Source organism: Struthio camelus, chromosome 6 (genome assembly GCF_040807025.1).
Source record: "Struthio camelus isolate bStrCam1 chromosome 6, bStrCam1.hap1, whole genome shotgun sequence".
Lineage (NCBI taxonomy): Eukaryota > Metazoa > Chordata > Aves > Struthioniformes > Struthionidae > Struthio > Struthio camelus.
In genome coordinates this window covers 20,210,051-20,224,841 of record NC_090947.1, presented here as the reverse complement: position 1 = coordinate 20,224,841, position 14,791 = coordinate 20,210,051, and the positions used below count along the sequence as shown (strand labels likewise).

General features: G+C 40.5%; 1 protein-coding gene and 1 long non-coding RNA gene across 6 annotated transcripts in view; one reads left to right on the top strand and one right to left on the bottom strand.

Annotated features, from left to right (window-relative positions):
* PDE11A (phosphodiesterase 11A) overlaps positions 1–14,791 on the bottom strand; it is a 147,171-nt gene that overhangs the window by 5,667 nt on the left and 126,713 nt on the right. For 2 of the 5 annotated variants that reach the window (XM_068948432.1, XM_068948431.1), the window contains exon 19: positions 13,433–13,516. In XM_068948432.1, coding sequence (XP_068804533.1) covers positions 13,433–13,516 — 84 coding nt within the window. Of the gene's footprint in view, positions 1–3,861; positions 4,010–11,951; positions 12,372–12,592; positions 12,759–13,432; positions 13,517–14,791 lie in introns of those variants that run through there. The other 3 variants (XM_068948430.1, XM_068948434.1, XM_068948433.1) reach the window with 3 other exon arrangements.
* Positions 1–14,791, top strand: part of LOC138067641 (uncharacterized) — a 36,516-nt gene that overhangs the window by 15,201 nt on the left and 6,524 nt on the right. Inside the window, exon 3 of the long non-coding RNA XR_011141893.1 lies at positions 13,856–14,150. This is a non-coding gene — a long non-coding RNA (uncharacterized lncRNA). The remainder of the gene's footprint in view (positions 1–13,855; positions 14,151–14,791) is intronic.

Below are 14,791 nucleotides of genomic sequence, written 5' to 3'. Positions count from 1 at the left end.
TGCTTTCCTAAGCTGTCAGAGCATCCATTTCTCTGTGCTCAAAATAAAGAAAAAAACGCCTTTTAAAATTTCACTGTAACGACCTCTTTTCTATATACCGAAGCCAGAGTTCAGAAAAGCAAATGAGAATCATCTGGTTTCACTAGGCTCCGAATCAGCCCTGAAATGATATAAACACTGCATACCTTTGCTAGAAGTTTATTTTACCTTCTTTAATATCAAATCTTTATTGAGAGTAGAATTTTATCTCCACATTAAAAAGAGACAGCGCCTCCTAACAGCAACACCCAGATGCAAAGAAAGGGTTAGCCAGTTACCTCCAAAGCAGTCACCTAATGTGCTCAGTTTCAGCACAAAGGGAGTTACTGTTGCATTATTCGTGTGCAGCGTTTTTCATTAGCAAGAAGTGGGTTCTGCTGAAAGTTGCGTTTCTTGCTTTCTCTGACAGTATGGGACATATGTAATTGCCATTTAAAAAGAAAAAGGTTGGTGCAGGGGAAAAAAAAAATTAAAAGAATGATAGAGAAGACAACAAAAGTTGCTCTGAAAGTGCAGAAAACTGGAAGGAAATGAGAAGGGAAGAAGGTATCTTTGCAGTTGATCTTTTTAATTTTTTGCTTTAAATAGCAGGGTTAACAGCATCCACTTTAAATGGCCTCAGAAGCCCAGACACCACTAAAGAACTAGATTTTTTTATAGCTAGCCTGCAAGCTGTGGGAGCTTGGTTAGCTACTGAAGTAAGTCTTGGTAGATTTTTAATTGAGCTATTATATGGTAATTAAGGGTTAATGGCCTGATTTTAAGATGTGCTGAAAACTTGCAGTTTCAGTTGACTTCAGTAGGAAATATGAATGCTCAGCACTTCTAAAAATCATGCCATAACTATCCTATTTGTGTGGAACTTGAAGCAAATCCACTTCAAATTATTTCCTTGGAAGATGGCATGGACTGGGCAGATAATTTTGCCCCCCTGGGCCTGGGGTGAGAGGCAGAGCTCACTGCGGTCTCTGCCACATGTGGTATTGCTCACTGGTGACATTTCCTTCCTCTCTGTTAATGGACTTGGAAATACAACGTTCCTGTCACCATACCTCAGAGCTCCCTATTTTTAGTTTCAGATCATCATGTATTTCCCAAATCTCGTTTGGGCCCATCCAAAAAGAGGAGGAGCAGTAACCCATTATAAATACCTGTGTGTAAAGCTCACTGCTGATGCTCATTAGCACCTGCATTACTGCTACCAACGCAGGCTAGATTTAGGAAATAAGATATTCAAATCTTTACAGCAGCTCATCAAATCCTCTCTGTGCAAAGCGGAGGGCCCTGTCAGAGTGATGCCAGCATCCATCCACTGACAGTTAGAGCGTGCTGGTTTTTCTTAAATCTTCAAAATGTTTTCATCAAATATTTTTCCAATATCTAAAAACATTTTTCCACTTCAAAAACATTTTCCCTATGTTTAAAAATCAGGACATTTCAAACATCCCCAAGCCCAAAGAGGGCATTCTGCACTCTGACCTCATCAGCCGCAGGATCTGTAAGCACGAAATTCATGACATTTTGTCCCTGTCACAAATGGTATACCAGCAACCAGTACCTGCTTACAGGCAGCGTAAAGGAGAAGGAGCTCGTTGGGTCCCCAGCTCAGTCTCAGTGGGGTTGTTCAACTCTAGGCTATGTCTGTGTCCTTTCTGTACCGTTTTGTTGTCAAAACTTGCCACGAGACCACGCTGTTTTCAGTTGTAGCACCAGGGTGGCACGGCCCAGTGCTGTGCCTGTCTCTGCAGACCGACACGTGCTCTTACGGTAGCAGAAAACCCTCTTGCCTCCGTTTCTGCACCCCCCGCAGAGACCAAGGGGTGCTGGGAGGACTGTGGGTACTTGAACTGCTCAGATCTGTTTGCTTTGCACTGGCTACAGCAGAGCCCTGAGGTCCAAGTAGATTGGGCATGGATCCAACAAGCATCCGCACAGTTTTACTTCTGTTTCAAGTTAATCATCATTATCTTATGATCTGTGGACGCATTTTTAAATCCAAAAGTAAATGTAGATTTCCTGTAAAAGTATACCTAAATGTGTTTCAAAGAGTCTAACAACCCACATGTAACAGAGGTCACCAGTTAAATAACAAGAATAAAGTTACTTAATGTACTCCCCGTGGTTAACTAATACCATTAAACATTGATAAAATAAATAAAAAGGAGTGCTTAAGAAAGAATAAACCATATCTTTGATTTTCAGTTTTACTACAGCACAAGCAATTAATTCTGTTGAATACTTACAAAATATATAGCGTAATTTTAAGAAACTTTTATCTTTTTACGCGTTAATTTAGATTAGGGATACTCGACAGTGCGGATTTTGCATTTGGTCTATTAAGTGTCTTTATTCAGACATTGATTTGATGTTTAAACCACTGCTTACGTATTTAGTGCCTTTTCGCTTTGGGACTCCTTCGTTCTGATCTAGTCTTTTAATTAAACCTACTACTATAATTCCTATGGAAATTAGCTTTTATTTTATTTTTTCCAGCTACCAAAGCATTTCACTAGGACTTTTCCAATAGAAAGTACACCAATTGGATTTTATGTCTACTTGAGATGTAATTAAAAACTCATTTGATTACTATATTTCTGACTCTTTTAATTATTAAACTCCCGTAATCAATTTCTTTTATGAAGCTTCTGGGAAATTATCTCAAAGGCAACACATTTCTCTCCCTTCTGGCAGGTTCTTGACCATTTACTGAATTACATGCATAGCAGCCTTTTCTGATCCGAATTAAACCAACAATTTATTCTTAAAGCTATTTAAGTTTATTTGTCTGTAGTCTAGTTAGGGTTCTCTAACTCTTGGCTGCACTTTTTATTTCTGTTTTATTGCATGAAAATGCTTTGATGAGACCGCTCCTTCACGCTACTATTTTTTGATGCATGCCTCACAGGAACTGCTTTGCCTAGTGATTTGTCCAGTTTGGTATATGGGTTCTTAAGGCCCGATTTATTATTTGCTTCAGTGGGAAAAGGATTGGTCTTCAAGAGCTGTCTGACATGAGACGCCACCAAATAATCTCACAGCTCTAGAAATGCCTTATTTTGTCGTGTCTCTCCTTTGCGTCGCAGGAGCGCTCGCTATCTAGCTGCCGCGTCCGCGTGGCTGCTTTAGGGCAGCCAGCGCTTGGGGGCAGTTTCCGTTCCCCACTTCAGGGACTTGGCCCTGGGACCTGGATGCCCGTATGTACTCCTTGGGCTGCGATGTAATTGCCTTGTCACACAGCAATAGGTACAAGATTGGTAACCTTTCCAATTTTATCCTATTTAGTGTAAAAGTTGTTCTGAATCACAGGTTGTTAAAGCAGGCTGTGAGAGAAGTGGAGTTGTTGGCTGTGCGCTCCTCATTAGGAAAAGCCAGCTAAGTTTGCAATTCCTTTCTGCGTCTATGTATTACAGACCTCAAAAAGCGACTAAGCTGTTTCTCAGAAACTTACTGTATAGCACAGACTTTTCCTACCATCGTCAACAATTTTAAGTACCTTTTGTCACTATGTACTGCTCTGCGTATGAGATATTGTCACAAGGTGCATCTCCTCTCACAAATTAGCTCCTCCACAACAAAACGAGGTTAAAGGGGCCTTCAGCACTACAGTGATGACACCTGGGAGAGGGGCAGGGACGCCTGAGAGAAGAGCTCCAAAGGGGAGAGAGTGAGATATGCAGACACAGGTATTTATGGCGGTGGAGGAAGGGGAGAATGGGTTTTCTTGGGTATTTTTTGATATATAAAGCAAAGAGAATGCAGTAATAGCAGAAGTAGCAAAAAACCTCTTCAGGGAGGGGGCGATGGGTGGCACCAGGCACTCACCATTAGATCTTCTCTTTGCTGGATGGAAGGGCAGTGAGGGGGTGTGGGGGGGGCAGAGGACTAATCTGCTGTGGCAGCTTTGGCTCTCGGAAAGGACATCCCTCGAAACATCCAAGACGCAGCACAGATGTGGCCAGAGTCTAAACTGCTAAAACAAATACAACACCTTGTACTCTAATACCAAATCCTTTCAAAGGTCAGCATGGCACTCCCTAACCCACGAATGTGGGACCACAATGGGCTTTTTTTGTTTGTTTTTGTTTTTTGGGGTTTTTTTTGGAGGTTCTCATCCAAATGTTGACCAGTTTTGACCTTGCTTAACTTATGAGCTTTGACAAGATTACAGCTCACAGAAGTATGGTTGTGGGTCTAATATTTGTAAAGTGAGTTTATGGAATAAGACCATATAAATTCAGTTTTATTACTGAGCACATATCAAAAAGTTATAGGTCACAGTGTTCACTCTACTTTGGAACCCAGTGGTTTCTAATGAATCACTTTTATTATGTAGGCAGTTTCTGAGTTGAAAGGGAGGACTAGTGACCGGGAAGCTGTAGGGATAAATTCAGACCTGGTGTAAGCATATGAAGCATTGCTGAAGTCAAGAGAGTCGTGACCAGCTACAGCAAAGCTGAATTGGACTCTTGAGTTTTGCTGAGGTGGCTTTCATGAGAGAATACATAGGCCAAAGGTGAGCCATCTATTTGAAAGTCCTTGAACTTCAGATTAGTTCAGATAAACTGGGACCTATATTGCAGTCATCCACAGACTTGATCCTCATAATAAAAATACTTGATGAAGAATATTTTGAAAAACCAAAATCATTTCTACACATATGCCCATGTACTAGAAACAAAAAGATCACTAAAATTCTACCTTCAGTAGGCCCTCTCTGGAAGATACAGGGGTTAACTTCTATGAACCTATGGCTGTGTGCGTATGTGAATTAAGTAACTGCCCTACTGGTTTAGGGCCCTATTTAATCATTACGTTCCTGAATAAATTACTGTATTTGGGAGGAGGCTGAGATCATTTAAAATGACAAAAAATTCCCATCAGTCTCCTTACTCTTGATGGAGACTTTGTTTTTCTTTCTAGGCCTTACTGAGAAGGACCGCAGATAGTCAAGTACACAACGCATCAGTGCTTTGCTTTTGCATTTCAGCCAGAGAGATTTTTCTGGTGCCTAAAGAAATAACTAGATGAAATTAATAGCACTAACTTCTCTGACGGAAGAGAGGAGTTTCTGGTGTGTCTTCTATAGAAATTGTTATCAGGGCAAAAGGGAGCTAACTGTAACTGGAAACGGATCTAATACACGCACAGGCGGTCAGCTCTTCTGGTATGACTTAGTTATGTTTCTTTCTGGTGACAGTATACTAGTGAGAATAATGTTGCACTCCTTTGTAAATAATATACATAGTATGGAGGGATGAGTCACAAAATAAGATTCTCCACTGGTAAAACGTGCCCTATACTTTCAGGGAGCAAAATATGTACTGAGGTCCTGGTAACAAAATCTGCTCTGACCACCAACGGTGTTTTTTCTGTCCGAGGGAAAGAATACTAGTGAAGGACTGGGTACCTGCTGAAGTAGCTAAGCTGATGCGTTGCTGTAGTTGCTAGACAAACAACTAACATATCTGTTCATTATAACTGCATAAAATAGAGGTTTTGCCCACAAGAGGAAGAGCTACTGTTTCGTAAGCAACATCTTACTTGGCTCTGCTATTTATGGTTTTGATTCTACATCTAAGGTCTGTGCAAAAGAGAGAAGGTTTCTACCTCTTTTTCTTTCACCATTTTAACCAAGCAGCTGATCAATGTCTTCTGCCTTGCAATTAAATGGATTTTGAAAATCTCTTCAAACTGTATCATTCTTATATCCTTATTTAGTTCTTTGAATTTGCCCTCAGCTGGGAATTCTGCAGGCAACTGTGATTCTGTTGTGTTAAACACTTACTTGAAGCGTTTCATCCATCATCATTTCTAGTCCTTTTCTGATGCAATGTACTTTGTGCTTTGTCTTTCTTGAAAACTGAATGGCTGTTAAATTATCCATTTATCTTCTTTCGGATTTGCTGTACAATTTGAGTTCCCTCTATTGGCTGTCTCTTCTACCTTATCTGCCAGCTTTTCAATCTACTTCCTCAGATCTTTATATGCATTTCCACACATGACTGCATGTCTTCTGCAATGCATTGGGCAGATAATTCTAAGTAAAACAGCAACAGAAATTGCAGTATTACGGATTAATCACTTTTTCTCACAGATTACGGTGAAAGCCTTTACTGAAGCCTAGCTTCATTGAAGTCAATGGCATATGTTGCTTCCCCCCCACCTATATTTTCTAAAATGTCTTGGTTGATGACAGTCTTTCAGCTGAGAACTTTATGCGTTTCCTTTTTGGCATTAGATGACTAACTGAGAAATTGAAGAAGTAGAAGTACTCTCACTTGAAGGGATAAATGTTTCTGCTGTCTCTTCTTCTGAGCAATTTGGGAGAACTTTGTAAATTCCTGAAACTGTCAACAGTAATACAATGTCCCATGAATAATCTCACTAAATTACAAATACCCTAACAAATGCAACACTTGGTTAATTTCAAAAACAAAAAGCCCTCACCGCTGTTAGGAAACAAAAAAAGAAGACCAGGATCTTTGTGTCCCTTGTTTTAAAAAAAAAAAAAAAAAAAAGGTGTAGGTGATACTCATAGACACAGAAATCCTTGCTCTGAAACCTCCTAAATTATGCCGTATTACACTGTGAAATAGTGACTGATTTAGAGAGAAATTGCAAATAAACACATTCTTTTTTCTTTTCCTAGTTTTCCTTTTGTTGTATTACTCTTCTTCACCTCTTCTCTCCATTAATACAAGAGCAGCAGACAAAACAGACTCTTAGGTTAATGGTGTGAAGTGACAAAAACAGTCCGCTGATGTCTGTTTCACTCCTGGGAGTTGGAAAATAGTCATGGTATCTGAATTTTCTCAAAGTTCAAGAAAATTAATTCTGGGTTGTCTTGTTTAGGTTCATTGTTAGTAAAAAAAACTGACATGGGAACAGAAGTGCTGAACCTAGCTGAGTGCCTATTTCAAGGCTACAGAGATCCTTTTGCAGCACTAAAATCTCCTTTCCCAGGGACAAACATGAGCCTTAGCTACCAACTCCCCCCAGCCCAGTCATGTGGCATAATAAACCTGATTAAGTTTCTTCTGCAGCAAATTTCTTACAAACACAGCTGCACCTGCTCTTCCTTGGAAAGTATGGGTAAACTTACACCTGGGATCGCCAAAGAAAGTGAAACTGATTTAATCTGCCAATTTCTGTACAGCCTTAGCGTGTCACATATTGCATGCTGACACTATCTACCTGCTTTACTAACCCTCGTCAGCCAAGCATTCCCAGGAAGCACAGATGCGTTATCTTTCACTGGCTGTGTCCAAGTCAAATGTCAGAAAGAAGTGCTGCCAAAAGTGTGCGTCTTTATTGTATTCTTTAGGATCTATTGAAAGTTATCCTCTTCTTCCTTCAACAAGCTATAAAGTTGATGTCAACGAGAACTGCACAGACCTGAACAAAGCGCTTCCTGTGAACATGTTTTCTTTATAGCTTAGTATTTTTTTTTCTTTGTTAAAACACTTCTCAACAACTTGTGAACACATTTTAGTGAATATCTGTAAATTGTTCATGGTGAACAACTCACTACTTAATGTTATCCCTGCCATCCCTGCCCCCTAACTAGGTGGAAACTTTAAAAATAGAGCAGCAGTACCCTGACTTTTGTACAAACGGATGCAGTCATGGGTTAAATGAAAGGTACAGTAAGCCATTTCCAAAATGTTCATACAGATAAGCTCTTCCTTATTAAACCATTTTAAAAGTTCTTTACTTGCGACTAGAAAGGACAGACACATTTGAACCAAAATGTCATCGTTTTGGCTACATCCAGCCACTTTTGCCTGAGTAAAGCATAAGCCGTCCCATGGAGTCTATTCCGGACAGGAACATGCTCCCAGGGCAGTGATCAAACCCTGAATTTTTTATACAATTTTTCCTTAGGCAGAATTGTTATTGAGGGAATGAGGGAAGAGGCAGAAGTGGTAATTAGAAGGGCGACGTATTGGGACATGGCACTGTAAACGTGATTCTTAAAGCACAGCTTTTTCTTCTTCTCTGCAAAGGAATATTGAAAGGTTAAGCTGCTGCCTTCTAAGTGTAACTGAAGTTTAAACTTTTGGCACAAATTACTGTGTGCGCATCTACATGTCCAATTTAGGTGTCAAAGCCAACTCTTGTACAGGAGAAACTGAAACACGGTTAGGCATGATTGTTGGAGACTTCTGTTCTCCCTTCGCAGAAACTCTACCACTTGCAATACCCTGGGCCTTTAATGTATGCTTATGAGCAGAATAGATGCTTTTGCAGCTACACTGTTATAGGGGAATTACTCTAAAGATGAATGTAATTACAAGGCTAGACAATATCTTCTGCAGGAAGACAGGCATATAAGAGCACTTGGAGTTGTAGAATAAGTAACTATATTACCTTCTGAGCATGTCAAGTAATGTGATAAAGAAGGACTTTTACTGTCCATCCACAGTAAGTCTAAAAAATTTAAAACACTTGCTGGAATAAACATAAATGTTTCTACTCTTTCCAAATTCCTCCTAGATTCTTGGATGGAGTAATGCAAATTCACTTCCGTATATTCTATTATATGTCTGAAGCTCTTAATACTTAAGAATAACTTGAATAGTACTAAAAATAGCAGTAAAATGGAACAGTTCAATGAAGCACCAAGGTAGAGGTGAGCAGGGCAATCTCAGGCACATATAAGTCGTGAGCTTCTTTATCTTCCACAAAGGCATCTCCCTTAAATTTAAATAGCTGCTGTCATTGTCACTGACTACCTGACTATGTATTTATCTGCCCAGAAGCAGAGTGCATGGCCTTTGGCCCTGCTATTCATGGTGCTACTGTCTCTGCCTGACAATGCTGTGAACAGAGCTTGGCTTCTTTTACCCTCTTTTGTTTGAAGTGAATCACTGAAGCTTTGATGTTGTTTGTGAGAAAACTAACGATAAAAAGAATAAGATCTGCACTTTCCCCCTCTGTCTGCTCCCCACAGAGAAATCTAATCTGAGTTGGGGAAAAATCTGTGACGGAGTCTCTTAGGTACACACAGACAGCAGAGTCCCCGGGATAGGAAGCTGATGGTGTTAAAACGCTAGCCTCTCTTTACTGCAGCTTCAGAGAAATAGTTTGTCTTAATGCTCCAAATTGTGTGTTTCCGTTACACAAACACGTATGGCTAACAGGTATAGAATACTTTATCTGCATGGTGAATGCAGCTGTCAGTGTAGCCATAGTGCTTTATTTTCTGTGGCATGTTTTAGACTTTCTGCTTTAGTTGCATGTATTCCCCCTTTATAGAGCGCTCTAGCCAAAAAAAAAAAAGGGGGGGGGAGGGGATGATAATGTCATACTGAAGGTACGTTAGTAGATTTCAAATGCTCTATAGTTCAAAAAAAATGTATTTTTCCATATAAATGATTATTCTAATAAGCTTGTTTCTCATCTCTACTGATGAACGTCTTCCTTGCTGTCATTTTTGAATGAAGAGCAAATGTTACTTAGTAAAGCATAACTAAAGTCCCTAACTAAAATTAGAGCTTCAGAGTAAATGGATGGCTGTTCTGCTACTCAGGGCAAAATTCCACTGGCACATAAAAATACTCTGATCAGTGATCACTACAGTAACAAAAAAGTAAATTCAATAAAATTATAATGTCCCAAGTGTAATAAAAAGCAATGAACAAAAAATTGGAAAGCTTTTATCTTCACAATCCTTTAATATACAGGGTGAAGGAAACAGATTTGATTACTAAGGTATTTTGAAATTGGAGATGGCTCCGTTCCCACATGAAACAGTGTAATGTGGGACAGCTCAAGGGAGCAGAGTCACGGCTTACCTTCTGACAAGAGAGGAGTCAGCTTGGAGTGCCCTTGCATTAGCAAACACAAAAAGGTTTTGGATTTTAGATGCCTGGATATGGGAAATTTAGGGATGGGTGGGTGGGTGTAGAAATTTTTTTTTTTAATACCCTCAGCACTCTTTGTGTGTGTGTGTGTGTGTGTGTGTGTGTGTGTGTGTGTGTATTCAGCTTCAAACTTCAGGTTAGCTCATGTAGCGCATTAGCTCTGTCTTTGGCTTTCTTCAGGGTCGGGCTGTCCCTATCCCCAAGGGACAGTAAAACAGGCTTGCTCATGGAACATGGTGCAAAGCTTGAGGATTTGCTAGTCACTTGTAAACCTTCTCACAAAAAAAGAAGGGGCCAAATAATAGTGTCTAGACAGGTGAGCAGTGCTGAGATCTACATCTCCCTGATAAAAGAGACTTGATCGTGATGGGGCAAAAAAATGCTGCACCTCAGCAGCTTGTCATCAGCTACTCCAAGGAAAGGCAGAGAGGAGCCCAGACACATACGGAGCGGTAGAGCCAAAGCTCCCCAGACGTCTGATCAGATCCCAAAGACTGTTTCAGAGTAGAGAGACAAATGAGGCAAGGCAGATCATATATGTGGTGTTTTTTTAATCTGAATCCATATCTCTTTTGTGCAAGGAATAATTCTGTAAAAAGCTCTGCACAGTTTATATGCTAAGTGTTTTAACTAGCAAGCATTCTTCATGAGCTAAAGCTGTGACCCAGAGTGCCCACAAGCTTGGACTCTGGAGAGTCCAAGTATGCGATGGTGTGGTCAGTGGCACTGGTGTGGTGTCTGGAGGTCAGTGGTCGCTCCTGGAAAGCTGGGCTCTAAAGTGCCTTCTCTACTGGAAGGTGTACTTTAGAAAGCTGCAGGTGCCAAGAATAGCCTACTCTTGGGACTGCCTCAAACAAATAAGATCTTGTCACCTAGCCTGATGCTGCAGGAGGAACTCGGCTACAGCGGTGACATTTTCTGAGTTTACATTTGCTTTTTTGATCGGCTTTCTCTGAAGCATCAGTGAGTTGCACAGTTGTTATATAATAATAATGTATGTGTGTGTCGTTAGTCACCCTGATGTGCCAGACTTACTGCTTTTCTGATTAAAGCAAAACTTCTCTCTGACTTTAATGGGAGTTGCCAGCATTCACTGACTGCTGAGACCGTCTCTGTTGTGTGGGTGTCAAGTAGAACGGGGCACAGCATAAAGTCCTGCTGCAGCAGTTGGGTTGGTATGGGCGCACACGTTTCCCCCCCCCCACAGAGTTCCCTTCAGGGCTTTGGATACCGGCATCTGCCCACATGGATCAAAGACTTCTAATCCCTATTATAGAAATAACTATATGCAAAAGCCTTGATTTTGTTCTCTATGGTTTAATGTTGTAATTCTGATAGCAAAATGAGTGTCAAATGTTTATGTCAAACATACGGTTTCTATAAGCACTATGCTACTGAGCTGCATAAGCACCACTAAGATTTTACTAATTTGTCAGCTGCCACTCTGCCTCTTTGTATTGCATTTGTAATGATGTAACCCATTCTGTCCCCACATGCAGTCCCTACAATGTGTTACAAAGGCTAGAATTTTAAAGAACGCGTTTAGAAAGGAAAAAAAAAAAAAAAATCCAGGACTTAGCCATAGTTGTAGTGTGTTTAGCCAGCCCTAAGCAGAGGATTGACAGTGCCTGAATACACTGCTGATGTGATATGTGTATTGAGGTTTGATTAAGCCAGATATGAAAATTAAAACTTGGCTTCCTATTCAAGAGAGCCTCTCACGCAGTGTGATACTATGACATCAAGTGTTCTGTTTACCCCTAAGGCTGGTGCTGCAATGACTTAGAGGTTTGATGGTGTCTCTTTTTTAAGTTGTTGAGCAGCAGGATAATAGCTGCACAGCGTGATGCAAAGACAGCAGAAAGCAGGGAAATCAGATGTGAATATATTCCCCGGAGATCTCCTGCTAAGATGGAGCTAACTAACCAGAGCTTTAGTGCTCAGATCTAGTCTTCTCATGCAGAGGATGGTCTGATTATCAGCTCTTCCAACTTTATTGTACTCTTTGGATTACAGATGCCATTACAAATCATGAATTCTGGTATAATATGCATTCTAGTGTAACTGTTACATTAAAAGTAACATTGTTTTTAAAGAGTTTTCTTCCAAGGTCAGTTCCCTACCTCACATAATGTCCAAGATGAATCTGGTAGTTTACAAAATGTAAGTCACTGTGGGTCTTCTGTGCTTACTTTGTCTTAATTGTTGAAAAGCCATACATTTACAGTTTATTTCATCATGAGCAAGACTGACCTGTCCTAAGGAAGGGACAAGAATACTGGTGAAGCTGTAGCCCACTTGCTGTTAACATGCATTGGCGTTATCATGTCATGCAACAGGAGTTGTCTTTGCTGCTGGGCAGTCCCTTCATTATTACCACAACTGCAGGCTCAGATGCCACAGGGTTCAGAGGGCAGAAAACACATCATCCTTCTTACCTCAGTTGCTGTTGGTGACACATCTGGTCTATAAAAATGAAAAGGAACTACTAATCCATTTTTCCATATGTGTAAGGAAGCTACATTCACAAACATTTTCAATAGCATAACGTGAACAGGGGAGCTAGTACCCATTGCCCGGCACTTGGCTTTGTATCATCACTGACTCACTCCACGGAGGTCTGTGGCAGTCTGGGTGCAACGGTAAAAGGGAGAACGTTCTTGGCATTCGCCAGAAATGCCTAGCGAGAACATCTCCATGTTTTCTCAGATACTGAAGACTGAAGTGGCAGTCTTTAGCGGCATAAGGCAGTCTCTGTGGTTTCAGTGAGTAGGAGGAATATCGGCTGACACAGTTATTGATGGTTAAGATTCTACAGTGTTATTTTCCATTTATCATCCTGCCCGCATAGCTCTGCTTTGTATACAGATAAGAGAGGAAAAAATGGTGAAGCTTATGTTACACGAGTCAAGTTCTGAAGCTAGTTTAATCCAAAATAAATAGGGAAACATTATCCTGGTCATTCATAGCCCTAGTAAAGTAGTACTTAAGGGCTTATAATTTATTCCAGGCACCCAAACAACCTTTGTGGATGAATGATTAAAAGAGTAAACTCCAAGTTAAACAGCACACAGGTTAAACCACAAATCGTTTTGTCACTGACCTTAAAGCCTTGGCCTACAGTGCCCCTTAACAGTTTGGAAAGGAGCCAGAAGCGAGCGCAAAGGCTCAGCCCCGAGTTTCCCTTTGGGTCTCAGGTACGCAGACCTGCGCCAAAGACAAGCAGCACCTACCTAGCACATCCCACTGGCACTACTCCGCAGCACAGGCCGCATCTTGCTACAGTGAGAATCATTTTGTCTCAGCTAGAAATAAACTGTTGCCTTAACAGCTTTTAGAACTTGAAGAGAAATTATATTTACAGATATTACCACCGTCAGGGAAGCTGAAAATTTCTGCATAGAATTCAGACTTTTGGTAAAGTCAAAGAAAGATAAGAGTTCAAACAGCCTCCGAGGCTGCACTGTAAGCTAACTTTTTTTTCCCTAGAGAGGGAAAAACAGACATGAGCAGTAAGTAAAAATTACCTCATACAAAGGCATGCAGATGCTATCAATCCATTCCAGCTGCAGCCTGGGTAGTTCATCTTTTCTATTCCGATCAAAAATGGCCTGAATTGAGAAGGGAACAAAACTGTCACACTTTATTACACTGAAGTAGTTTATAGACGCATCATCCAGCACTTTGGAGCTACGATCAAATTCTCACAAACAGAACACTTTGTAAACCATAATCAGTCTTTGTAGCAGCCTTCTTACTGCTTTGTCTGGCATGAAAAATAAACTGTTTATTTTCAATCCTGTTTTGAAATTTGCAGGCTGAACGTATTTAAATTTAATAATTTGTAATGTAAAACAAATGCCCTGCAGTTGACGTTCAGCTAGTGAGAAACATCCTGGGGAAATGTAAAGTAGATCACTTGGAGCAGAAATTTTCTTTTTCTCACACAGGTTTTTCCAGATCAGCAAAATGAACACTGAAGGATCTGGGCTGACTCCCTCCCTCACGATTACAGACCCGTTTTGCAGAACCAACCATGTCTGTGAAACGAAGGGTGGGGAATCAACAGATCAATCCTGGGAGCTGTTACCAGTTTGTTCTTCTGGAAACAGCTTAATTCATTGCCTGCTGGGCACCTCTAAGGAGAGAATTACGGAGGCCAAAGCTGATGTTAAAGAGGCTCAGCTACTGGCTGCACTGCCCTATGAAAGGAGCTGGAGAAAACTGTTATGAAGAGTTTTGAATGTGAGTTTCCTCCGTGACCTCAGATTACTTGGGTCTATCAGCTTTCCTTCTGCAGGATCTTAGTCCTCCTTTACTGGCTTACCCACACCACTCACCTAATGTCTCTTTTTCACTCTGAATATGCTAAGTTTTAAACCTTCCTGTCTTTTTCTATGGAAAGTTTGTTCTTATTCTGGGCCTATCTATCTCCTCTAGATTTGATAACTTACTTTTCTGGAACCTCTCTATATTCCAGAAATTCAGTTATACTATGTTGAATGTCTAGCCTGAATTCATATAGTTGTAGCCTGCTGTACAGGTATCCCAGTACAAGTAAGACATGGAGGTAAGATTCAAGGACTACATGATCTTACAAGGAGAATCTGGAGTGGGATTTTGGAAAATTCTATGTTTCCTCTTCAAATCATTTTGAAAACTTCTGTCCTTTTCAGATTTTTTAAACATAACGCAATCCTTGCATAATACCTGAACTCAGTCCTTGAGTTACCAGACAGAATATCACATTATCTTACTGACAGCTCCCTTCTCTATCTTATCCAACTAGCAGCAATACCTATTTAGGTGGCTTTTCATAGGGATATGTCACGAAGTACATCAGCAGCTGATCTTGTTTAAAAATTCCTCCTTATCAACATGGTAAA